Here is a 26,715-nt window from a genome sequence, read left to right on the forward strand (position 1 = left end):
TAGAGGAGAATATGTAGAAATTGCAAAAATATTCGAAAAATTGATCCTTGACCCTGTAAAATGAGAAAAACCATATAAAAATGGTACAATTTTCAAACGACTATAACTACTACAATAACAAATGTATTTCTTGAAATTTATTCACAAAGTAGAGCTGATGGATACCTACAAAAAAGTATTAAATAACATTTCCGTAGAGCATCAAACAAATTTATTAAAAATTAGAAACGAATTTTTAAGAAAAGTCAACAGGAGGTAGATGCAGAAATTTTGCGACGACACTAAAAAATTTCAAATCATTCTGGAAAAATTATTTTTAGTTTCGGGGGTTAATTGCAATTATTTTCGGTAAATACATATACACCCGAAATCCTACCCACTTTCGAGAAAAAAATTCGAGTATGTGCTGAAAGTTTTGGGTGAAAAAAAAGACTTCCGAATCGTCTTGGAAAAATTATTTTTAATTGCAGGGGTCAATTGTAAGCATTTTTGATCAACAGATATAACCCCGAAATTCTACTCAGTTTCGAGAAAAAGATTCCTTAGCGAAAATATAATTTCTGGCCAGAAATGTCTGCCCGAATTTTCATGCGAATCTTTAAAACGTCATAACTTCTGAACAGATTGGACGATTTTAATGTTTAAAAAAGCAAACTACGCGTATTTTGGTGGAGAATATGTACAAATCGCAAAAATATTCAAAAAGTTGGTCTTTGACCCCACAAAATGAGAAAAACCCCATAAAAATGGTCCAATTTTCAAACAGCCATAACTCCTACAATTGTGAATATATTTCAATGAAACTTTTTTCTGAAGTAGAGCTCATGGGTACCTACAAAAAAATTTTAGACAACTTTTCTGTAGGGCGTCAAGCAAAATTACTAAAAATGAAAAAGGAATTTTTAAGAAAAATCGACAGGGGGTAGGTGCCTAAATTTTTCGACGAAAAAAAAATTTTTGATTAATTCTGAAAAAATTATTTTCGGTTGCGGGGGTCAATTACAATCATTTTTGGTGAATAGACGTACTCCCGAAATCTTGCGCATTTTTGAGAAAAAAATTCAGTACGTTCGGAACTTTAAACGTTAATAACTGTTTAACGAAGCCTTCATCAACAAATTGGTATTCTTGATTTTCGTCTTATTTTGGCCTCTAGAATCCTCCATTAAAATTTTTCCCAGACATGGCCGAAAATATAATTTCTGGTCAGAAATTCTTCCTCGATATTTCATGCAAATGTTTAAAATATCATAACTCTTTAACGGATTGGAGGATTTTAATGTTTCAAAATGCAAACAACGTGTATTTTGGTAAAGAATATTTAGAAATTATAAGAATGTTGGAAAAATTGTTCCTTAACCCCATAAAGCGAGAAAACCCCCATAAAAATGGTCCAATTTTCAAACGACTATAACTACTACAATAATAAATGTATTTCATTGAAATTTATTTACAAAGTAGAGCTGATGGAGACCTACAAAAAAGTATTAAACAACATTTCCGTAGAGTGTCAAACAAATTTATTAAAAATCAGAAACGAATTTTAAAGAAAAATCGTCAAGTGAGTAGATGCAGAAATTTTTCGTCGAAATTAAAAAATTTCAAATCATTCTGAAAAAATTATTTTTGGTACCAGGGGTCAATTACAATCATTTTCGGTGAATATACATACAACTCCCGAAATGTACCACCATAACCATTTTCGAGAAAAAAGTTCAGTAGAGCAACTAGCAAACGATGGTCGATCGATAAGTACATATATAATAACAGGTGGTCAATCGAGTACTTGTGAGAAAGAGTAGCCCTCTGCTGGCCAGTGCGGGAAGTGTCACCACACAATCCAATGGGTATTTTACGCGTTTTCTGAATACTATCGATAGACTCAATGGACAGTTTACGCGTTGACTTGATTTTAGTTTACAGTTTTAAACGGAGCTTCATCGAGATTAAATCCACCTATTTCTGTTTTGGATTCATTTTTTCAAACTTTGTTACTGCAGAAAGTTATCAATCAATGTCCCACGCACGAACCTAAAATCCAAGTTAATTCGATTTTCCACTCACGTGTGATCCGCAAATCGTCTGTGCATGTCAAACGCTTCAAATTTGGGACATGTACCAATTACCCTGGCGAGCAAGAAAAGCGGGTTAAATTCGACAAGAATGATGTATAGAACTGCTCTCCACTTTTGTGCGGGCCAAATATTCATCGCGCGTCATTGACAACCGCGCGTCGATGGGTAACAGGCGAGAATAAAAGTCAATAGTCATGCTTCCGTGAACGCCTAGTCGATAAAAAACCAATCATCTCGACGATGTTCACCAAGCCGCCAGATATTTCGGAGTTGCTTTTTTATTCATCTGTTTACCGCCATTGCGGATGAAGTCTAATATTTGATATTGGCGATCGAAAGTTGTTTTCGGGGATAAGAGGGATCCCGAGAGGAAAATTCGATAAGCTTTGCGCGGTAAACGTTATTTATTACTTTGCTCGGAATTTTTTCGATGTTTCATTGTATTTGCTTTTCATTTTTGCACTCTTTAAGCCACCCCGCTAGATTTACTCATTGCAGCGTATAGGAAATTGAAATTAAAAGATAATATGTTCTAAAAACATGTTTTATTAAAACAAATTCGGTAGTAATTGATATATGTTTGCATAGTCACGTAAAAGAACAAATATTAGTTAAGAAATGATTCTGACAGGTTCAAAAAATTGATTCTTCTCTTATAAATAAAAAATGCAATATTCTAGAACTAGATACCCAAAATTGTAAAGTTGAATTCGCAAAAATAATGTAGCTACAGAATATTTTGTGAGCCCTGTCAAAATGTAAAACAGCATGGAGCAGGTGTATCTTGAAACTTTATTAGAAACTTTAAACACGTTTTTCTTAAACTCACATTCTTCAAATTGACGTCTAAAGTAACTTAAACAGTATTATAATTGAACAATTTCAAAAGCAGCTCATTTTACCTGAAGTTGTAGTTTTTATTTGCAATGAAAAAGATTGATTTTTCTTTCAAAATAAACCTTACAATTACTCATTTCTTTACCTTAAAAATGGATTTGATATCACCGTAAGCTATTTAATTTGAAGCAAATTCTTTTCTTTTTGCAATCGAATGAGTGTGGCAAGTGCTACGAAAAAAGTACAAATGAGAAGTTACATCGTCTAAGAGGTTACAATGATTCTACATTAATTAATAAATGATAAAAATTCATACGAATCAACAATTTTGAATGTGTTTTTACATATTATCTTTCAATTTGAATTACATTCCTCACAGTACCTTTAATGTATTAATATTTTAAATGTAAATGAGTCAAATTAATTTTATAGCGGATTAATTCTATTCGAAGTGTGCTACTATTACTACATTCAGTTGGTAAACGTATAAGGAGTTAAAAAAGCAGAAAATGCCAGAACCTTCACGTGCCAGATTTTCAAGGGATTATCTAAATTTGATTAGAAGCGATTTTTAATAGAGCTTTAAATTATAGCTGTAGACTGTAAGAGAAATAGGCAAAAACGTTCTCTGCGAAGTTTCTATTACCCCATTACAAAGAAAGAACTGTAGATATATGTTTTCGTACAATCGTTGTGATATAGTTATATGTAACGTAACTAGTTCTAAAATTACGTTTCTGAAAGGTCAGAAGGCAGCAAAACGTCGAAATGTGCCGAAGAAACCTGGCAAAGGCGGCTGAAAAGAATGTTTGCGTCTATTTTTCCAGTCTTGTACGGCGCAATCGAAATAGATTTGGAAAAAAAAGTGTTTGAAGTTCCGGTAAGAGGATTTTCATACGCTTCAGGAAATTCTACTGCATATTCAACGGAAGGGCGAGCATGATGAAATGCGGCGTCGAGGTTTCACGTGTTACCTTCGGGGAATCGAGGCGAATTTCTGTACTTTAACTTTACTCTTTATCGGGTTAAGTTTCTCATTAAAATTTTTATTATTTGAGTTTCTGTGCCGACCGCAATGGGGAATAGTGATCGTCGATTGGAACAGGACCAGCAAGGTCGCGATGGATGTCTAACCATTGTCATATCGTTAGCATTCATAGCTTGCAGTTAGCAAAAGATGATCTATGGTTCCGAGTATATCCGGCAGAATCGTAAACTCGATTATACTCACTCGTTCGAAATCGAATACCTAGTTTCTGCCTATCTTGTCAATAAACGAAGAGAATACAGACCGCTGTCCGTGGAATATTTATTGCTCAATAAAGCTCCGTTAATGAACGGCCCATAATAGACGTGGAGCTCCTTTTAACTTGCCCAGCTTTTCCTTTTTCCTTTTAATTTTCCTTAGATTTCCTCTGTAATCTCTTTTATTGCTGTTTCGAGTTTCCTTGATTTTGTTACCAGTCTCCTTTCCCCAAACAACTGTTAAGAATTTATGTAATTGTTTTCGGTGAACTGCAACGAGAAACTTGGAAAGTATTTTTGTTTTTAATCTTGCGCCCAAAGAATTGTATCTGTACTGTTTCTGCGAACTGGGAGAAATGTATGAGTTTACTAGATTGTGTATAGTAAACGTTCCAGCGAATATAAAGAATATAATACACGTCTGCGTTTTCGTTTTTAACAATTTTTCAAACGCGCGTAGAGTGTTTAAAAATTATGTATCGAATTGTGGAGCAAAGTACACCAGACCAGACGTATATCATATTGATAATGTTAACTCGTAGAAATTTATTGGTCACGTTTATTGAGATTCAAGTTCAGAATAAAAAGTTCAAGATATAGAATTTCAATATGTCGTGCATATCAGTAGGTTTGTATGTTGCTCCAGTAAACTTTTTCATGTAAAGTTTCATCTGTGACAGCGTGTACTCAATGAGTAAAAAATTGTTCAGACAGTGAAACAGATAACACCTGCAATACGTGACAAAAACAGGAGTATTGGTTGAACATTATACATATCACAAAGCGTGACCAGTTAAAGGCATTGAAAAATATTATTCTCTTTTGTTTTATATAAATCTCAATATACATGACAGATAAAATTGCATAAACAAATTTTATATCTGCTCAAGGTTATTGATATTTACAATTTTATATATAATTATGTGACACATTGTATAACATCTAACTTCTCCCACGCTGTCGTTGAGAAAGAAAACTGTTTACAACGTATTTAACAAAATATCTAACAAATTGTTTGCGAAAGATCGTACTTTATAACATTCTTGTTTATGTCGCGCAATAAAATTTCATTTCGTAATAAAATTTCAGTGCACGTTTCGCGAGTCTTGAAAAACTTACATTTTACGAGACGTTCATTGAATCGAGAAACATAAATCTAGCTGATGGTGAACCATTAAACTGACGAACAAAGGGTTGACAATACAATTTCTCGCAACTGCACTGTGAAACTTGTATCTCTACTAAAAAAATATATTGATTAAACTCTTAATCGTACAAGAAATATAACATATCACCCTCAATTTCCGGATTTACATTTTTATTAGTCGTATATCATATTTTGTTTACGAAAGAATTTTACTTTTAGACCTTTAATTACGCAATTAATTCAATTAATACTAATTGACAATAATAATTTCACTCTTGTTGTTTAACTATCTATAAAATTTTAATTAGAATATAAAAAACTGGTAACAATGTTGTTGAGTTTCCTCAGTATTATTTTTTGAATGATCCAAATTATCTCATCTTTAATAGTTAAAATCAAGATAGAGAATTAATTTAATTTTGTTTTCCAAAACTTAATGTCTCCATGCATAGAGGTTACTTTACCAAATTTCACCATTTTCTGACAAATTATTTCAGAGATGGAAAGCCAAATAGAATACAATTTTATGCATACAAAATATGTCACTGTGTTTCCCTTCCCTTATCAAATTTTCCAAACTAAATTTCGTGATTTTCTAACAAATCATTTACGAGATATACAGCAACACAAACGACAATATATTTACACACTTTTCAAACTTTGGATGCTACATATTTGGTTGTCCAATAAGTTCGTACGGTGTCCTAATAATGTAAGATATTTATTTTTCCAAACATATTTAATAATATTTAATCTGATATATTTTCGCACCATTTTTTACGACCTTTTCCTAACGCTCTGGTAATTTTTAAAATTCGAATTAGAAGAATTCGACGGCTTTTGATTAAAATCTGACAATAATTTCAATAATATACCAAGAAGAAATATTTGCAAAATTAGAATACAAGGTCCAACGCCAAATATTGAATTCTGTTTGTAAATAAGTAGAATTAATTCAATTATATCCATGTCCAAAAGAATTATTTCAACATAGAATTCGCTATAACTTGACAACAAGCTTTAATAGGATATGTTTATATGATCTTTTTGTATTGTTTTGAAAAAACATTTACCACATATTAAAAGACATTCTGTATAATACATGAAAATGTCCAGAAATGTTTGTGAATATCTAACATTCATCGAGATAAACAAAACACTTAACAGACACGTGACAGGAATCAGGTCAAACATAATTGTACATATAGAGTCTACAAATTGAATTGGTATACGAATTATTAATCGTTCTTATTTATCTTTCGGTAATTGAACAAACACATATGTTCTACCAAGTGAACTATAGTACACGTCATTTTGAAATACGCACAATAACAAATATGCATGTAATCCGCTGAATAATCGTGTTTATTATCGATAATGTCTAGATAATCGCAGATAAGAAATTGAAGTATTCTAATGAGTACTATATAAAAGAATGGATTTCCCCGCTAAAATATATGATCGAGCACCTTGTTGATCTTATATTTTATTTAACATCATTATGTAATAATTGGTTCTTACACAAATTTCGAAATTACTGTCATGCGTTTCTTGTATAGGCAAACGAACAACAATGCTACAAAATTAATATCACCGTTGACATTGATAATATTTAACCGAAGAAAACGTCTCACATTTTGAACAAGAACAATTTTTTCTACCACGTTTATTAAACTATTTCTTATTATTTTTCTAAATACGTGTACCCTTGATAGAAATTCTTATACATTCTGCAGTTATTTGGAAGATATTGGAATGCTCTAATTGAAATGTTTAATTAGTCGGTGCTGAAACGTGTGATTAAATAATTGGTTAATCACTGTCCTTACAAAGGTAAACAATTCATATAAGTTCATGCAGAAGTAAATTACACAAATAGTTATATCCATTAAAAGCTATTCCTGTAAATATACTTACATATAATTTGAATTTCTATGGTATTCTTGACGATTTATTTTTTCAAATACTAAGTTCATTTAGATTGCTTGTTGAACTGCTGACGACAGTTCGATTAAAGTTATATTTAAAATAGCAATTTCACAGTTTACTTTGTTTCGTGCGTCGAGCAACAATATGTTTCCGATATACACATGCTCTGCCCCGACCAGTTAGTTTGACGACAATAACAATTCTTGGTTATTATCAATCGATGTTTCAGCGTCGAACAAAATTTACCGCGAATCGAGGCACTTTTAAAATACAGCTTTTAACGAGATTCCTCTGAACCTGCTTCCTTTGGAATTGAATTTTCCCAGCTGTGAAGAAATTTAATAATAAAGTGCATTTTCATATTACGTTGTGTACTCCAGTCCTGCAAAGGTATGTCTTTTATGCGTATTTTGCCATCGACAATGACATTTACGAACACGTGACAGACGTTTAATGAGAATTACGTGTATAGAATAAAGGACGCCTCCGAGTCATGTAGGCGTGTTCACCAACAAAAAAGAATCTTATACTTCTATCTAGATTATTTACGTACGTGATAATTAATTAAAAGTATCGTATACCATAAATGGCGAATACGAATAAAAATAAAACTTACTCGTGATCAAGTTTTAATGGTAAAGTTCGTTTTCGATGATGACAAACGACACACGAATTTTTATTAAATATGGCGAGAATAGTACGTATTAATAAAATATTTCATTAATGACTAAAAAGACAGACACGTTTTGTATCCCGTTTTGTCATCATATTTATTTCTTTATCTTTTTATTACTTACATTTGATGGTACATATTTATATGCATGTTTTTTTAATAACAAAGAACAGCAAAACATCTGAAAAATCAAGATTGGCTGATTAATATATTTTCTTTTACAATTATTTCTACATTTAACTATGAGAACGTTTGATGCAATGTAAGTATTCATATACAATCATAATTCTACTCAATTAAACTAGGAGACGCTCTATTGACGCACCACATTCAGTCTTTTGCCAATCGTGGAACTGAATTTGAACTAGACGAATGAAGGGAATATTACTACTAAGCATACTATGATTTTCGAGCTAGACAAAGGAGAACATATTTCTCAAGCTGTTACAAATTTCGACAAAATTTATAGTTGTATTCATTCCAAAGTTAATACAACATTTTTTAAATCAAATACGACTTAGATATATTGAAATATATACTCAACGAATGTTTAAAAAATTAATATTTCAAATATAATTTATTTAAACGAGAATATGCGGAGACACAAAATAGCTTAATAACATTCGTTCAAGATTGTTCACCAAATTTGGACGTTTCGATATTTGTAAAGCGATGCCAAGTGTCTTCAAAACAATGAAACGATGCTATTTAAGAAACAAAATTTTGTTATCATTAGTTAAATATTTTCTTATGAATTAATTTATTTTTTCGCTCATTTCTATGAAAATTATTGTTTTCTTTTTAATCTAACATATTTTTTCTTATGAAATGACGACATAACGACTGTTATTGGTATAACTGAGAAACAACCTTCAAAATATTTGTAGGATTTACAGGAAAACAACTTTTCGAGTTTTAATAATATATACAGTATGTTCGGCCACCCATGGGAAAAATTTTAATAGGAGATTCTAGAAGCCAAAATAAGAGGAAAATGAAGAATATCAATTTGTTGATTGAGGCTTCGTTAAAAAGGAATCAAAAAATTTGTACCGGTTGCGGGGACCAATTACAATCATTTTTGATAAATAGACACACTCCTGAAATCCTACGCACTTTCGAAAAAAAAATTCATGTAGGTGGACAAAGTCGACAAAATTAAAAAATTTCAAATCGTTTTGGAAAAATTATTTTTGGTTGCAGGGGTTAATTACAATCATTTTTCACGAATACACATACCCTCGAAATCCTTCGCACTTTCGAGAAAAAAATTCCTTACCGAAAATATAAAGTCTGACCATGAATGAATGATTCCCCTGAAATTTTACGTGTTTCAAATCATTCTGAAAAAATTATTTTCGGTTACGGGGGTCAATTGCAATCATTTTTGGTGAATAGACATACCCCCGAAATCCTCCGCACTTTCGAGAAAAAAATTCTTTACTGAAAATATACGGTATGGCCGGAAATGTTTCTATAACTTTTTAACGAAGCCTCAATCAACCAATTAGTATCCTTGATTTTCGTCTTAGTTTAGCCTCTAGAATCTCCCATTAAAATTTTTCCCAAGGGTGGCTGAACACCCTATATATATTTCAGAACTCTCACAACTTAAACTCTCACAAAACCTCGCAAACAACTCTCTCAAACAACTTTTAGACTCTCTCGACTCGCTAAACACACTCTGCCCGTTATGCGCTTTTCCCGAAGCTTAGTATATGCTTCTTCGAATTAATTTTCCTTCATTCTTTTTTTCACTTTATTTCATTTACCCTAGACATAGTCACCAGTCTTTCGAAAAACACATTCATGGTGGCCACGCGCTTTCCGTTCACACGATAATCTCAAATGCTCTGTCCCAAGCACTCTTCTTTCACATCTCTGTCAATATTTCCAAAACACGCTGCGTTCGCTCTGCAATAGATTCACTCGAAACATTCCTCAGCCATACCAATCAATAAACATTCACACGGCACGTCCATATCTACATATTTTTTACTGTGTCGAAATTAATTATACATATACATGTATATATTTACGGTATGCGAGATAATGGCAAAGCGTAAACTGGTCTTTGGACAAAAATGAGTTCGACATGACTGGGCTATAATAATATAACGCTTTTAACACGATGAGTGGCAAGCAGATTTCATGAAACTTTCCTCGGGCGTTATTCTGGATTCATGTATATTTAATGCTTTCAACCCAATGCTTCCCTTTGGCCAATTCGATCGAGAGTTGTTACAGTGGCCATACTTTCAGACGCTCGTTGGATTTCGACATTTTTGAATCATTATTCATATTCGAATGTCATGTCTTAAAAAGTGATAGCCTCGTAATCGGAATATAAAAGTCAGTTACATATGCATAGCGTGGCAGTCAACAAATTAAAAGAATGTCGCGTCAGTAAAAGTTAGAAACCAAAAACTTATTTACTTTGAATACATAGGTAATAAATCAACGATTGAATCGGTATTATAAATAATTAAAAATAATACAATAATAATTATAAATAATTAAGGCACATTTTAAATATGAAAGTCATTAAAGACGAATATATGAGGGAAAAATATTAATTTTGTGATTCATTTAATAATATTAATAAATCGAAATATTCGAAATGACGTCCATCAAGATATTATTTTTGTTGTCACTGAAATAATAATTCTTGAATATATTTTATTTAATCAAGATGGAATATATAAAGATTAATTTATACTAAATGCTCGTTTAATTTATCTTGTTTGTCGACTTCAACATAATTTTAATTATTATTACTATATCATAGTTCTTTACAACACTTAATCTAGCATTACTTTTTAGATGATGATGAATGCTTATTTTAATTTATTAACGTACTCATACTGCCTCGCAAGTATTTTAATTATATTGTAGTGCAAGTGTTTAATTTTTTGAAAAAAGATTTTCTATTTATACAGGGTGTTCAGCCACCCCTGGGAAAAATTTTAATGGGAAATTTTACAGGTCAAAATAAGTCGAAAATCAAGAATACTAATTTGTTGATGGAGATTTCGTTAAAAAGATATTAATGTTTAAAGTTCCGATCGTACTGAATTTTTTTCTAGAAAGTGGGTAGGATTTCGGGGATGGGTCTATTCACCAAAAATTATTATAATTGACCCCCGCAACTGAAAATAATATTTCCAGAACGATTTGAAATTTTTTAATTTTGTCGAAAAATTTTACACCTTTTCGAATTTTTTTCTCGAAAGTGGGTAGGATTTCTAGGGTATGTCTATTAACCAAAAATAATTGTAATTGACCCCCGCAACCGAAAATAATTTTTTCAGAATTAATCAAAAATTTTTTTTTCGTCGAAAAATATTGGCACCTACCCCCTGTCGATTTTTCTTAAAAATTCGTTTTCCATTTTTAATAATTTTGTTCGACGCCCTACAGAAAAGTGGTCTAATGCTTTTTTGTAGGTACTCGTAAGCTCTACTTCAGAAAAAAGTTTCATTGAAATATATTCACTACTGTAGAAATTATGGCTGTTTGAAAATTGGACCATTTTTATGGGGTTTTCCTCATTTTTCGGGGTCAAGGATCAACTTCTTGAATATTTTTCGAATTTCTACATATTCTCTATCAAAATACGCGTCGTTTGCTTTTTTAAACATTAAAATCCGTCAATCCGTTCAGAAGTTATGACATTTTAAAGATGCGCATTTTTCGGGCAACATTTCTGGCCATAAATTATATTTTCGATTAGGAATTTTTTTCTCGAAAATGCGTAGGAATTCGGGGGTATGTCTATTGGCCAAAAATGGTTGTAATTGACCTCTGCAATCAAAAATAATTTTTTTAGAACGATTTGAAATTTTTTAACTTAATTTGTTAATAACTTTTTAATGAAGCCTCGGTCAAGAAATTGATATTCTTGATTTTCGCCTTATTTTGGCCTCTAGAATCTTCCATTAAAATTTTTCCCAGGGGTGGCCGAACACCCTGTATATGATTTTCACATTGTCACACATCTTTATATTATTGTGTGTCTAAGTTTAAGGTCTTATAATTTTTAAAAGGACCATACAACTTGTAGTTGAAACGTTGATTTCAATCCCCTAATTATCAAATAACTCGTTATTTGCAAATAAATTTCTCAACTTTTACATAATATAAATTCAGTAAAGAAAGTACAGCATTTTATATTGTATTCTAGGCTTGTAACAAATATTATTGTACTCAAGATGACTTGAAAAAGTTACAACAGCGACTAACAATTTGCGAGATTATTTTAATTTAACTTTATTTCGTGCGAATTCGTCAAACTTCCTCATTCGCAAAATAATTTTGCTGTCACGCTGTAAAGATGCAGATCGATTTCAAAGAGAATCGAATACATTTGTGTAAGTTTTTTTGACTTAATTAATGTATTATTCAAATGACTGTTAGACATGTGTCGTCAATTTACTAACAGACCTAGAATGAAACACAATTCCTTCGCTGTTGTCGAGTCGCTAATAGAGAGAAACGCTCGAGGCGTCTATATTGTCAACACGTTCCTAGCAGCTCGTTTTCCTCCAACGTGAGATCCTCTAATTAACCCTTTCGATATAGTGCCTCCGAGGAAAGGGCAAATTTTCAGTATCCGGACCCGTAAATCGACTAATATGACCGCTGCCGTTCAGAAAGTTCTGTGTGAAATATCACGTGGTGAGGTTGGATGGCGAGTGCAGACATTTTCCTTAATAAAACTAAATAAATAAAAATCAAGGGGCGATAAATCTGAGGATCTCGAGGAAACTTCAAGTCGTTCAATTAATAAATTCTTAACTCGACAAAAATATGGTGGGTCACCATCAAGTTGGAAAATAAATTATCTTATATTTTCTTTAGTAGTCAAAGATATGTGCTCTAATAAATTGGGTAAGTTTTCATGTAAAAACTGTAAATATTCTGTTTCAGTTACAGTTTTAGTTCTGTTTAGATTCCGTGATTTCATTCCTCATTATTTTTTCGAAAACGAAGCCTCAAATGAAAAAATTTAATTAGCTATTTTCGATTTATTTTTGGTTTGTACCATCGATACTGCAATTATATTTTTTTACTTTTGGTATAATTTTGTTATTATAAAATTTACATAATACGGTTAACATTACGTTGATTGGCAATACCGAACATTATATCAATCTAAAATGTACGTGTTATTACACAAGACGATAAAACAATAGATTCATCGAATTACCGATTTATCGCAGCGTGAATGTAAAAGCTTGTACACGCCATAGAGAATCGATTAATTCCTGTGTTTGAAAGCTGAGATAAAATGACCGAATCGATTTAAAAACCATATCGTGTGAACGAGCTGTTAGAGACTCGACAGTTCCGTACACTCGGTCGTGAACACTATCAACTACCAACGCAACAGACACTCGCAGTTCGAAATCGACGCTTCAAACGGGAGCACACGGTGTTCCATAAATGAGAATACATAATCAGTATCGCGTAACATTGCGTCATTGTATTTTCATTACACATGCTGTATCGGATGGAAATTCGTGTACCACCACAATTCGTCGACACGACTTAATTGAACCGTTTCAGTTCCGTATCGGTAGCCATGAATCACGTAATTCAAACGTACGGTGCTGTACGCTGAACTTTGCAAATTTATTAGAGACCCCGTTTCAGGGAGAATTATTGCGCGATTCTAGACAATACGCCTTGGTTCTAATCGAAAAGCGATTTGTCTTAATAGTTACGAGCGAAACAATTAAATGATACCTGTTATCGCCTCTGAAATACAATTGTGTAGTCGCCAGTGAAGGAGACAGGGAACAAGCAAATAAGCAGTTTGCTCTTACTGTAATGTAAAATCAATAATGTTAAGTATTTTTAATTGAACGATGACATGTTGTAAATGACGACTTTTAAAAGGCGGAAAAAATATTTTTTTTGGAAAATGAAAATTTGCATCGTAAATTTTGTTATTCTTTACAAGATCGACCAACCAAATATTAACGAGAAGCATATATTATATTTGAAATTTGTTATTAGTCTTATCAATTCCAACATTCTTCGAACTACCATAGATTGTAAAGTAACTTGACAGTTACTATAAAACAAAACGATGTTAAATTATTCCATAGTCGTATTACATCTTTGTATATGTTTCATATCATATTTTAAATTCATTTTTATTTTTTTCATTATTGAAGTTAACGTACCTTTCTTTATTTATGATTTTTATTATTCATACATTATAATTATTTACATAATAATAAACAAGTTTAGATACGATTTTCTCAAAACTATCTTTTCTGAATTGGCTTCCATGATATCTTCTTTCTATGGTGTTTAGATTATTCTTTCTATTGTTTTTTTGTTTAGCCTGCTGAAATTAAAAATAAGAGAAAAATCGATATTTAAACTTCAAAATGCTGCCATTTTTTGAATTATCAATTCTTTTCATTTTTTTGACTTACAATTAGACAAACAGAATGGCTGAAATCATAGAAATCCTTAGAACTCTGTACTCTCACTAATTTTGACTATTTCTCGTTGTAAAAATTTGTAAATATTACTGAAATAGTAATAAATATATATGCGAAACGCCGATGCAAGAACTTGCATAGTTTTTTTTATAAAAAATACCAAAGAGAACATAAAAAGACGCGTTTTACAGTAGAAGACCCCCTTAATTCGAATAATGAAAATTCCACTGAATCTACGTGAAAAACATATTCTATCGTAGCAAACACGTGGAGACGCGTTTCCTCGATCGAATTTCAAATTTTCACGTAAAAGTTTCATTAACTGAGCTTATTGCCTAGCCCGGAACACGCGAAAACTTTTCGCGAGGACATCTTTCAGATATAAATCTGATTTTCCATGCAGCTTAAAAAACTTCGATCCAAGGAGAATCACGTTGCATGAAATTCCAATCTACGAATACGTATCTCCATTGAAGAGGTTCTCGATTGAAGGTGATTTATAAACTTGCATGAGATGCAAATTGAAATGGGAGTCCTGCGTCATGTGCTATAGAAAAATTTAATCGATGAAGATTACGTCGTACTTGGAGTATCGAGTTTCCCGCAATTGCTAAATTAACTTTTCATTTGTAGAAAAACAATCAACATTTACTTGTACTGCATTTTTTAGTACAAAATACTATTACATCTATTCTTGAGTAAAAACAAATAAACTAATGTATATTTGTTCTCGCGAATATTACTCCATTAAAATTTTTTGATGCATCAAACAGCTTCATTTTTATGATACACGACATTATACATTATACATTATACATTACTCCCTTACACAAATCTTCAGAGTTATTTTCATTTGTTCTGTTTGCTTTAAAATTTCATTAAACACAACGAAGGAGATTGCTTTAAAGTAATAAGAGTTCGTGAGAATAATTATGGTTAATTTGAAGCAGTAATCATGTTATAACCGTGTTTAAAGTCCTTTCGAAACGATAACACTTAGATTGATTAGTTTTATAGTGATATAAGCATAAAATCGTTGCACTCAAAGTTGATTATAGATGGTCCTAGATTTTCATTTCCTTGATGGCGCAAAGTAACGGCTTAAAACTTAGAATGATCACACTTTGGGGCATAAATATATTTTGCATCCTTAAATACAAGTTGGAGAATTGCAATATCGTATTACACAGACGTTGGTAATCGAAACGGATGAGATAATGAGGAAGATAATTATCCTCGTTAGTAGCCACGCCTCCCTATGTATATCGACTATTCATTTATATTTTTTCCTACGAGAAATTGAGTAAAACAGTTACAAACAAAAAGGAAAAATAGTTTATTTCGTCATTCGATTTATTATGAAATGAATTAATAATTTCAATTAAACATAAAATGATATTTCACAGAAACAGATTTTTTAAGCTGTCGTAATTAACGTTGGAACATATTGAACTGTAAAATAGCATATTCAAATTACTAGAAAAAAAGACAATAACGAAATAGAGTGGAATATGAATATTTATTAGAAAAGTTCAGAAATGTCGTGGTCGATAAAGGGGACAAGAGACGGCATGTACCTTTTGGTACAATTTTATGGAAGAAACTCACGCTATACTTAAATATTAAAGTAATTTGAGAATTGAAATGGCTAATATTCATGATGACCTTACGATCGTAAATCATGTGTCGTAAGTTACATGTTTCTAGATATTCACAACGATACATATTATAACGATGTAACATTCATTCAAATTGTGTACACTTCTTTCCATTTATGATAGTTTAAAGTTGTATAAAATCTGTTATTATTAGAGCACACGCCAGTACGAAGATATATGCTACTCTCACGCATAATATTTTCATTTCTATCAATGGTCTCGACATAGAACCATAACTTCTGGTTAGTGATGCAATTCAATGACACAGCGTTGTATTTCGAGCACAATTGATTGAACTGCAGGCCTAATTTGTAATCCACAGACATATTCCGCAAATCGATAGCTCTTTCAGCGTCCTTCCTCTGCACGAACCTGTTGTTTTCACGTTTGTCGTTTGATCAATCAATTAGAGTGATTATCGTGTCGCTTGCCCCTCCGAGAAGTGCTTTGAATTATGCTTAGGTATAATTAACTGCCGCTTATTGGTTCGGAAATATTCTCATCAATTATAATCCTGACCGACTTTTTTTTAACGGCTTCTACTATAATTCTGGCAATCAAAGTTTAAACGCTCGTAAATATTTACAACGGTTTCTATTATAATTCGTTTCGTTAAAACGTAATTTTTGCTTCACATTTCCTTCGCTCGTACGCGAATACACTTTTCGTTTAAAAGGAAGGAATGTAATGCACTGGCAAAGTACCTTAATGCATCATCTAGATTAAATTTAATAGAATGTACTGCTTTTGACGAAAACATTTTTAACGCGGTTCTGGATCAAGTAAAATCTAAATCCTGAAATTCTTGACATTATTATTATAAATGACTATATTGTCTTACAATTGTTAAAATAAAATACTGTTACAAATAATTATATGTCCTCGATCCAATTTTCGATACACAGTGCTTCAAGTTTATATTGAAAAAAAGATTAAGCACTAAATTTTAATTTGTTTCTCGAACATGAAATTCAAATTTATTATTATACGTTAATAATCATTTGCTCAAATATTAAATATTAAACAAGTATTCAAATTAGTAATGCAAATATTAAGAAGTATTTCGATTGCTTTAGTTTTTATATATTTGTGGATTACAGTAGTAAACTTTTCTTTTCGGTTGCAGTTGCATCTCCGCCGGATCGAAGAGTCACAAGAGACGATATTGCAGTGTCCTCGCCCGGTGCATCTCCGAACGTTAATGCACCTACGAGCTGCACTGGTACAACATCGTCTCTACCCCACAATCCTTCCTCGCCCGGTCGGAATGGCCAGTTACCGAGTAAGTGATACAATTATTATAAACGTTGAATTTTGATATGCCTCCTGGTAAATTAATGCATGTTAATAATAAATGTCCATCTCCATTTCTTGATCGTCAGACTGAAATTAATTAATATTAATTAAAAACTTAATATTTCACTAAATTACTATTAAAACATATATCATACTTTTCGATTCTTTAATATTGAAAGAATATCTACCAAATTAGACAAATTTCTAAAATTATATCTTAGATAGCATTGTAATATTAAGAAATACAATTAATCTCTCCCAAAGCATTATGTTTTTGATGAGACCGAAGAAATCGATTTATATAAACAAAAAATTAATAACTATCATTTAAAAAAAGTTCAATAGTATTTTACAAGTTCATCGGTGACTAGTAAAAGTCATTAAATGATATAAAATTTTCTGTCAGGTTATTTTACTGTTTTTGTTTAAAATAATGCCATAATATGACCCAGTTACGAGACTCAAATACTTTTTATACTTTTTCGAGGATATTTGATATTATATTAAATAAAAATATATTGTTTTACACCCGACCAGATCCAATATTTAACCAGGAGAAAATATTATTTTATTTCATTTGCCCTAGGAAAAAAAGTGGTTACTCTATACCACGGGTGTAAACATTCAGTGTTCGTTATTTGTTTTGCGTATCGAAACAAAATACGATCTAAAACTAAATAAATGTTCCGGCCTTGTTTGTGTTTCAGAACAAGGCACGCTAACGATAGTACGACGAAGCTCTGGCAAAAATAAAAGTATCGGCGGAAGTTTCGAAAGTTCTCCGCCACCACACAGTCCCGACACTCTTTCATCAAGCCAGTCCGTGGATCTCGACGAGATCCTTGATAATGTCGATTTGACGACAGACTCGCTTCCTGCCGTTGACACCCCCGATGCTTGCGACAAAGCTGCTCTCAGGTAGGAATCTCGTTAAATCCTTCATAACTTACTTATATTAATGTTTCAACCCTTGAAGCGGCGCTTCTAAAACTTTTTCCATTCGCGACCCTTATTCACAAGACAAAATTATTAACGGCTTTCACCTTCGTAAAGTCTATAGATAACATGAATCCAACCATTCGCGAACAAAACAATACGACATGCAATAATAATGACTATACAAATATATGTGTTGCATATATAAAATATTCGAATACTTCAAAATGATCAAAAACATATCTTGTAGAACATTAATGTTTAATCGTTAGATTATTATTATCAGTATGTTCATTATTAAAATAAAGTTTTATTGGATATTATTTTGTCTTCATTTATTCGTTCATAAATTAAACTAAATGAAATTTAATCACATTTGCATATGACGCATACGTCACACTCATTTACACAAATTTTAAACACTCGGTAATTTTATGTTCCTGTTCGTAGAAAGCGTTCTAACTTTTTTTTAAAGCAAAGCTATAGAAAATAACGATTACTGTTACAGACTGAGATGTCTATTGAGGCAGCTTCAGCATGGCGAAATATCGGCAGAATTACTCCAACGAAACTTATACTATGCAGCACGCGTCCTCGAAGCAGTCTTCCTCGACGAAACCAAGTAAGTTCTACTCAAAATGACAATTAACACTGACTTTCTGGCGTTTTAAATAATATTGTGTGAGTTGTTTTATTATAGTCACGCGCAGAGAGCTGATTTACTACTTTATTACCAGACACGCAACCCCTATGAGAAGATATTTAAATATTACACGTTGTACAAATTTTTAACCGAATGTTTTAGGTTTTACCTATTGTTAAGCGCAGATAAATTATAAACTGAAACCTCATTAATCGATAAGCCTGGTATTACTTTCTCTTGAAAAAATTGTTAAGCATAAAAGGATATATTATTCACTAATATTATTGTTATTATTATTGTTCACTAAGTAAGTAACGAATTATATTAATAATTGTATCGCACAGGGCTCACGACTCTTGGAAACACAGAAAAATATCAAGAGACGTAAATTTCCATTTATCTAACTTTTCGTGAAAGTTCGTTATTTTTTTTAATGCATTTATCGCGTTAAAACATAAAAATGAGTATTTACATGAACTATTTCGAAGGGAATTTTGAATTTTACCATGACCTTAATTTCGGAGAATAAGGTCCCAAGAGCGCCTCTTTAGCTCAGTGGTAGAGCACTGGTCTCGTAAACCAGGGGTCGTGAGTTCAATCCTCACAGGAGGCAATTTAATTTTTTTTCGTTTTTTTCTCTTCGAATACCGTTAGATATCTTAAATAACATTCAATATCAAAGATTTTATACGTTTCAGCAATTATTTTAACAATTATTTGAAATACCACTGCATGATACATTTTGTATGTTATACGACTACCGTCACTTACAATGCTCTGAATTATTAACAATCGTTTCTTCTGCAATCGACATTAATTCACAAACCAATACATATTTCGTAAAAACAGAAAATAAAAATACAAATTATCTAAATACTTTACAAAATCACTGTACTATGATGAGACAAAGAATAGATTAATATATTCTGAATTTCGTAACGTCAAAATTGTTAAAGCCCCAGCATGGTAACGTTGATCGTGTTAATAAAAAATTTATTCCCGTTCGAAATTACTTTTTACCACGATCTAAACAGAAACCTCGAAATATTTACAAAGATATTTATTTCTTGTCAAATAGAATTTTCGTCCACGTATTCTACGATTACCACAACGTCAAATTATAAATTAATTCATTTATACTAATTTCATTAAACTTTTAAAAATACAGTTGTTATCGTGCCTTCCGACGTTCATAACGTATATCTTTCGTTGAACCGGTAATAAACGTGCAATATATTTTTGTTTATTTCTTATCAGTACCTTCCAGCATCTTTCTAACGGACAGGACATCTGCTCGAGTCTGAATAGAATGCAGAACGCCTACTCGACTTATTTAATGCTACTTAATTTAAGCACTGCTTCCAGAACCGTTCAAGATTTGCAAATGCTTCGAATAATTATTTGCCAAATACAGGGACGCAGCGACCGATCGCGCCGAGTGAGCCCCGTTCCACGTTGGCGCAATAATGCTAATGATAATGATATGGAAAACTGTAATATTCTACTGTTCTGTTCTCTACTTGACACGTGCACTAACAAGCAGTACCGCAGGGTGAATTCAGGCGGGGTTGAGTGCTCTCGGTCATCGCGTAGGGGTGCGGGCCTATCATCTGCATCCCTTGGAAGCGCCTTGGACTCGGATGGACCACAGGGCCACGCGGTGGTAACCCAGAAACGGAAGCTTCGCACCCCCGTATGGGCAAGGTTGCGAAATATTCACATTTCCGACCTCACGCGACTATTCACCCGACCTGAAAACCCCAGCCCAGACACCCCGATCCACCACGTTCGTCCCATATCGACATCTTCTCTCGATCATTGTCTCCGTCAGGCTCACGATCATGCGTCGTTTGCTCGATCATTACCAGGGAATCGAACCTTCCCTCGTGAACCCTCGACCGGAGGGTTTCGAAGAGGTTCGACGGGTTTTATGATGAAAAATAAATGAACACATCGACGGGGGAGAGCGAATGGTAAACTTGGACGGCGTAAAGGACGTCGATGTACAATGGATCGCAGCCAAAATCATGCATCCCGTATGAAAATATGTTTCGTCCAGTGGAAACGATCAGGGATGGTTTAGAAGAAAAATATGACGAATATATGTATATTATAAATGTATAATTTATCGTGGTGTAATATCGAAAGAAAGGAATCGTTCTAAATACGAGAAAAATGTTTAGCAAAAGAAGATTGCATTGCTTTAGCTCGTTAGTAAACGTGAGAAATACTAAAAATGAAACAAACAACGTTAGAGGAGCGACAAATTGTTATAAAAAATTTTGTATATGGTAAAAGCTATTGACTGTTTAATACTTATATTAATATAATTAATTTTTCCTTCAGAAACGTTTCGGTTTGGGTAAATTAAGTCTATGACAACGATTTTTTTTACAATCTACCAAGTGCAGGTATATAAGATTTGAGCAATAAATAACAATTGTTGACGAAATTTATACATAATTCGGAATTAATTTGTAATACAGGCGTTACTTCACCGCCATTTTGAAAGTCATTGATATATCCATGATAATATGTCTTACTAATAAATTTTTAAGGTTATTGGTTTACGAATGGAGAAATATTACACTTGGGACAAAGAGTTTTTATTATCTTTCAATACCCATTGGCGTACCCCAGTACTCAGTGAACAAGTGTATAAATAATCTTGAAATCTTCGTACCGAAAGCTCTGTGCATGTGTTTTTAGTCTATAAACGTAAATTAGTATAGAATTATCTAACAAATGAGTTTTGCGATTTTTTAACAAGAACATACCACATTTTCAAGTGAAAATTCGAAATGGGTATCTAGGTACCCAGTTATTGATAAAAGGGTTAATATATTACAAAATTTTATGAAGAAAAAAATAGGATAACAAATTAGTCAGAAACAACTCCAAACAAGATGGATACTAAAATTCGAAATTTAGTACTCGTAAACTTAAGAAAACTTGTTAATCCAAAAACAGTACGAAGAGATTTGTATAGAAGTATAATTATCATAATAATAAAATAAGAATAAAAGAAAATATTTGGTTAAAAAATTTAATTTTTGGAAAGAAGTAATTATTACGAATAGAAAGAAATGTAATATTTTTCATTTGGATTTTAGTTGTAAGACGTTTTCCAGACTAAATTATAATAACTTTATAATAGGCCTTTATATTTCTTTTATTTAAAAAGGTTCATTTCTTTCAATATTACTAAACATTAAATACAGATACATTTACAGTATATATTCGTCAAATTTGTTTTTTCAATTATCCCTAATCGTTTTTGCTAGATAAAACATTATTTTCTACGATATTGGTTGTCTCACTGCACTTTTTAGCAGATCAGTTTGCAAGACATTTTCGTAATATTGCACAGTGAAACAAATTCTTCGAAACTTGGTCGAAACTCAATCAATTTTCGGTATTCTCAGCGCAAACGAGAACAGTAATTCGTTAGGCATATAAAATAATGTAAATTATGTTTCATCAACGCTAGTATTTCAATAGTCAATGTTATAATTACTATAACTCCTTAAGTAAAATAAATCGCGTTCATTAATCGTCAGGTTTAACACGAATACAGTATTTTTAAGCTTCTATTTTATCAACGATTCTTTAAGGAAACTAATTTTGACTTTCTTAAACAATTAAGGTTGTTATTTCGAAATAAAATTGGTAAAATAAAAATTTATGTATTGTTTTTATGTCACAAATATAATTATCAGATTTAGAAAACAGTTTTTCAAAGAACATCAAACCTTCTTAATTAAAATAAGACACTTGGTCACGTTTTGGGAATGTTGCTTCTATTCGAATAAAATCAAGTACTTAAAAACGTAAAAATAATAAATAGCAAGTTGTGTTAGTCAATGATTCCATCGGAATCGCAATTTCGCTCTCTCGGCGTCGATGTAGATTTAGGTTATAATTTGTCGTAACGCTACATTACGTTTTCTTCTTGTCAATACTGTAGTTTTACCCCAAACCAAAAATGTAGGTAGCGTAGATCTTGTGCACAGGAATTAATGTCTCGTAGTACACAGTGTATCGATCGTTAGTGAACTCTATAGTACCTTCGAGTACCTATTGTCATCCTTTCTCTCTACTAACTTGCACACGATTAGAGTGCACGATTGTTATTAATAAATTTAGGATTACATACAAAACTTTGCATACCAATAACCAGAATCGTAAGGGACGACAAGTAAGACAGCTGAGGATAATTAATCGTCAATTAGATAACATCAGAGTCTGCTATCTGGTATAAAAATTTAATTCGAATAAAATCAGAAGACAAATATCACGAATAAACAATACATACAAAATCCAACGCAACTAGCATCCCTCGCGAGTAGATGAAAGCTTTTAGAAATCGAACGAACGTATGGTAGTAAGAGAAACGAAAAATTACGGGACAATCGATACAAATGATGACCGTTTATTGCGTGCCAAATACATCCAGACACAGCATGATGACTATCTTGACTATCTTAACCTGCCTGGCCTGTCTCTACCCCTTTTCTAGTCTCTTTTTAGATCTTTCTAGGTGTAACCTGCTCTCTTCCTGGATGACTGCCTGTTTACGAGTTTAAAAGCTGAAACTTCCTCCTTCTCTGTGTGTTTCCTGCGTCCGTCTATGAACAAAGTGCATGCGTATAGGATGTGCACTGAAAAGTCACGTGTCTCGAGACGAGGTGTTACATGGAATGCTCGAACATCCCTCTGTACGGTCTCGATAACCACTCGTCGTCGATTCGCGACACCACAAGAGAACTCTAGCGAAACGGTGACTCGAATAACGCGAAAACTCTCTCTCTTTCTCTCTCTTGCATCAGTTCCTTTTTCTTTTTCCTTTTTCTTCTTCGTTTCTGCTCGTCGTATTCGAGTCACCTGTGGACTTCGAACACGCAGACGGACGTTTCTTGCTTTAGACACGGCTCCATGGATGTGACCTATCCTTAATGTGACCACACGTTTTTCTTGATGTTTGGGATTATAGAGATGCGGAGCGTGTGGAGTCAGCCGCTACTTGTCGTCAGGGTGTACGCCGTAGGTTCGTTCAACTGTTTGAATAACAATGCGCGAATTTCATTCATGTTCACGTTCACCTTCGTGCATCGCGACGACACACTGTATTTCACGTTTTGTTTCATCTCGCTGCCGTTCGAGACGCGTCTCGATGGGACGATCTTGTTTTCAGATCGATTCTCGCATCGGTGGGCAACGCGAGATTGTTTATCGAACCGGGAAACATTGGATTTTTCAACGATGATCGAGCAACGAATTTGGTTTATTGGAGTACTTTCGATGGTGCCTAATGTCAAATTGAAATTACTTACGATAGATGGCTATTATACACTCGATTCTCATTTTACATCTTTTCTATATAACCAACGATTATGCTTTCTCAGAACTTTGTGTGCTTCGAGATTCGGGAATTCCTGAATTTCTCTTTCTTTGCTCCTCGAGATCAAATTACGAGCGATTTATTGATACATATTGTTACACTCTGCGACGATAGAACACCATATAAACATAACTTTTAAACATTTACGAATCAACATGTTATATTGCTTTCAATATTGGGTATACTTTAGTATATTTATTAGAAAAATAGGATTTTATTGGAAACTAATTGTAAGATAAGTATTTAAAATACTTAACCCTTTGCACTTCACTGGTTATGATAACACAAATTGAATTTTGAAAATACACGAATAAAATTTGAATTGTAGGTATTTATACGGTTAAGTCACGCATTTTTGGCAGTTGTCATTTTTGGCCGTTCTGTACTACCTTTTTCCACGTTCCTCAACGTTTTTTAAAAATAGGGTAATTTTTTTTCTTCAAATTCTAAATCGTTGCTATTTCATAACTATTCAATCTTTTACCAACAAATAATTGTCATTACTCTTACAAAATTTCAATACTAAAGCACATACAGTATTAATATAATACTCAATATTATATTGTATCAACAGTTTTACTGTTTGATATTTATTGAAAAAGAAAACATTTCGAAACTATATTATTGCAATTATGAAAAATATCCTTTGAGAATCGGAAATACCAAAATCTTTAAAAATTGTTCCCCCTATTGACAAGAACAGAAATTTGTTAAAAAATTTCTGGATATAATCGCTACATATAACACATCCCAGAAAAAGAAGGTTCTATTTTTCTACGTGAATTTTTTGCTTCAATACAGTTCTTTAAAAATCGATTGTTTTGACACTGTCTATTGTACATACAATCGTCGAACACAAACATGTTCGAACACCAGTGTAGTTTTAATATTAGCATGCCATATTTGAAATAAATATATAATAAAAAAACTGATGCATTGTGATAGATTACGTTATATTCTCTAATTAACAAAAATTTGAAAACTTTTTATGCATTATATACTGTTCTCTAAATAATACAAAAATATACAGACATTATACAGATCGTAAAATTAAAATGATAGTTTTTATTATTTACCAACCACGAATTTTAATACCTTGTTATCTAATATGCAACGTTAATACATCAGCAATTTTCTGTAAACCATTGTTTTTAATTTTTATTTTGAATTTGTGACAGTTTTCCATACACATGTTTTGGTCGGATTTGTCACATATGCTTTCGATAAACGATGTAGTAAAACTACTTGCATAATTCTTGCATTGTGCTTTGGATCGTTATTCTGGTAAAACATATATCTTTCTCCTCTCTCTATAGTCACATGATTTTTTACTAAATTATTCTTTAAAATGCCCATATTTTTATCTTACAAATTTATGAAAAATATCATCATCAAATATCAGTTTACTTAGTCTTAATTTGAGTTACCAGGAGGAAGATATGTATTAATTCAGCAAGTAGTAAAAAAGACTTCAGCTGATAATAGAATACATACGAAAGGAAACTGAATAATGAAATAATATTATTTTTATTGGCGAGAGCTCGAAAGTATACAAAAGAAAGAAATAAACATTAAATTCGTAACACTTACAACCATTAACAAACATGGTGGTAAATCTGTAATCATAAAGTAGAATATTATACGCATGAAATAGATAAATTAGTATTTGCAAATGACGCTCGTCATTAAAATAAATATTTAAATATCTTAAACAGCATTTTTAACAAGAAATAAATCACGAATCATGATTGCAAAACAATTTCTGATATATTATCATCTGCCTTTGATTCTGTTGAAATTTTCTGCAATAAATCGAGCCAATAAATTTATAAACTGTTTTAAAATATGAATTTTGTGTTTACTTAGTACAATTAAATCCATTAATATATTGAAAATTTATTTCTTTGAAACGATTTTTTGAAATGTTACTCTTTATAAATATATTATTTTGATTTACTTCCTAAATAGTTTCTGAAAGTAATGGAACAAATTCTAATTTCTCTATCGTGTAAAAAATGAATCGAGTGTATAAAGTATGTCGGAAATCATAGTATAATTTAATATAAAATAAAATGTAGAACATTTTTTGTGCGAAGATTTGCTTCCGCAAAAATTTATTTTTATGATTCACAAACTGTACGTGAACTCGTATAATAATAAATCTTGAATAAATAGATTTATTATTAAATGTCAAATATCAGTACAATTTCATGATTAAAAATAGTTCAAATATATAAAATAAATAATCTCGCATTACCTTTCTAAAATCAAATTAAACGTTTCATATACTGCATGAAAGATCATTCAATATTAAATGAAGATCCTTTATTGTACTGTAAATACACTCATAAATACACTTTGTATCAAAAGTATGATTTATTTCTAATTATTTGTCGGTACCAAATCGTGTGTGCATG

General features: G+C 32.0%; 2 protein-coding genes and 1 non-coding gene across 10 annotated transcripts in view; 2 read left to right on the forward strand and 1 right to left on the reverse strand.

Annotated features, from left to right (window-relative positions):
• The window catches only part of LOC143345521 (dual specificity calcium/calmodulin-dependent 3',5'-cyclic nucleotide phosphodiesterase 1), a 441,802-nt gene that overhangs the window by 390,617 nt on the left and 24,470 nt on the right, over positions 1-26,715 (forward strand). For 5 of the 8 annotated variants that reach the window (XM_076772741.1, XM_076772739.1, XM_076772740.1 and 2 more), the window contains 5 exons: positions 17,149-17,304; positions 18,026-18,236; positions 18,763-18,876; positions 20,449-20,601; positions 23,891-23,944. In XM_076772741.1, the coding sequence (XP_076628856.1) occupies positions 17,149-17,304; positions 18,026-18,236; positions 18,763-18,876; positions 20,449-20,601; positions 23,891-23,944 (688 nt within the window). The remainder of the gene's footprint in view (positions 1-17,148; positions 17,305-18,025; positions 18,237-18,762; positions 18,877-20,448; positions 20,602-23,890; positions 23,945-26,715) is intronic. The other 3 variants (XM_076772738.1, XM_076772735.1, XM_076772742.1) reach the window with 3 other exon arrangements.
• LOC143345523 (alpha-glucosidase-like) overlaps positions 1-26,715 on the reverse strand; it is a 123,076-nt gene that overhangs the window by 37,314 nt on the left and 59,047 nt on the right. The window lies entirely within an intron of this gene.
• On the forward strand, positions 19,439-19,510 carry Trnat-cgu (transfer RNA threonine (anticodon CGU)). The gene has a single exon. It is a non-coding gene; the product is annotated as a tRNA-Thr (tRNA).

Source organism: Colletes latitarsis, chromosome 9 (genome assembly GCF_051014445.1).
Source record: "Colletes latitarsis isolate SP2378_abdomen chromosome 9, iyColLati1, whole genome shotgun sequence".
Taxonomy (NCBI): domain Eukaryota; kingdom Metazoa; phylum Arthropoda; class Insecta; order Hymenoptera; family Colletidae; genus Colletes; species Colletes latitarsis.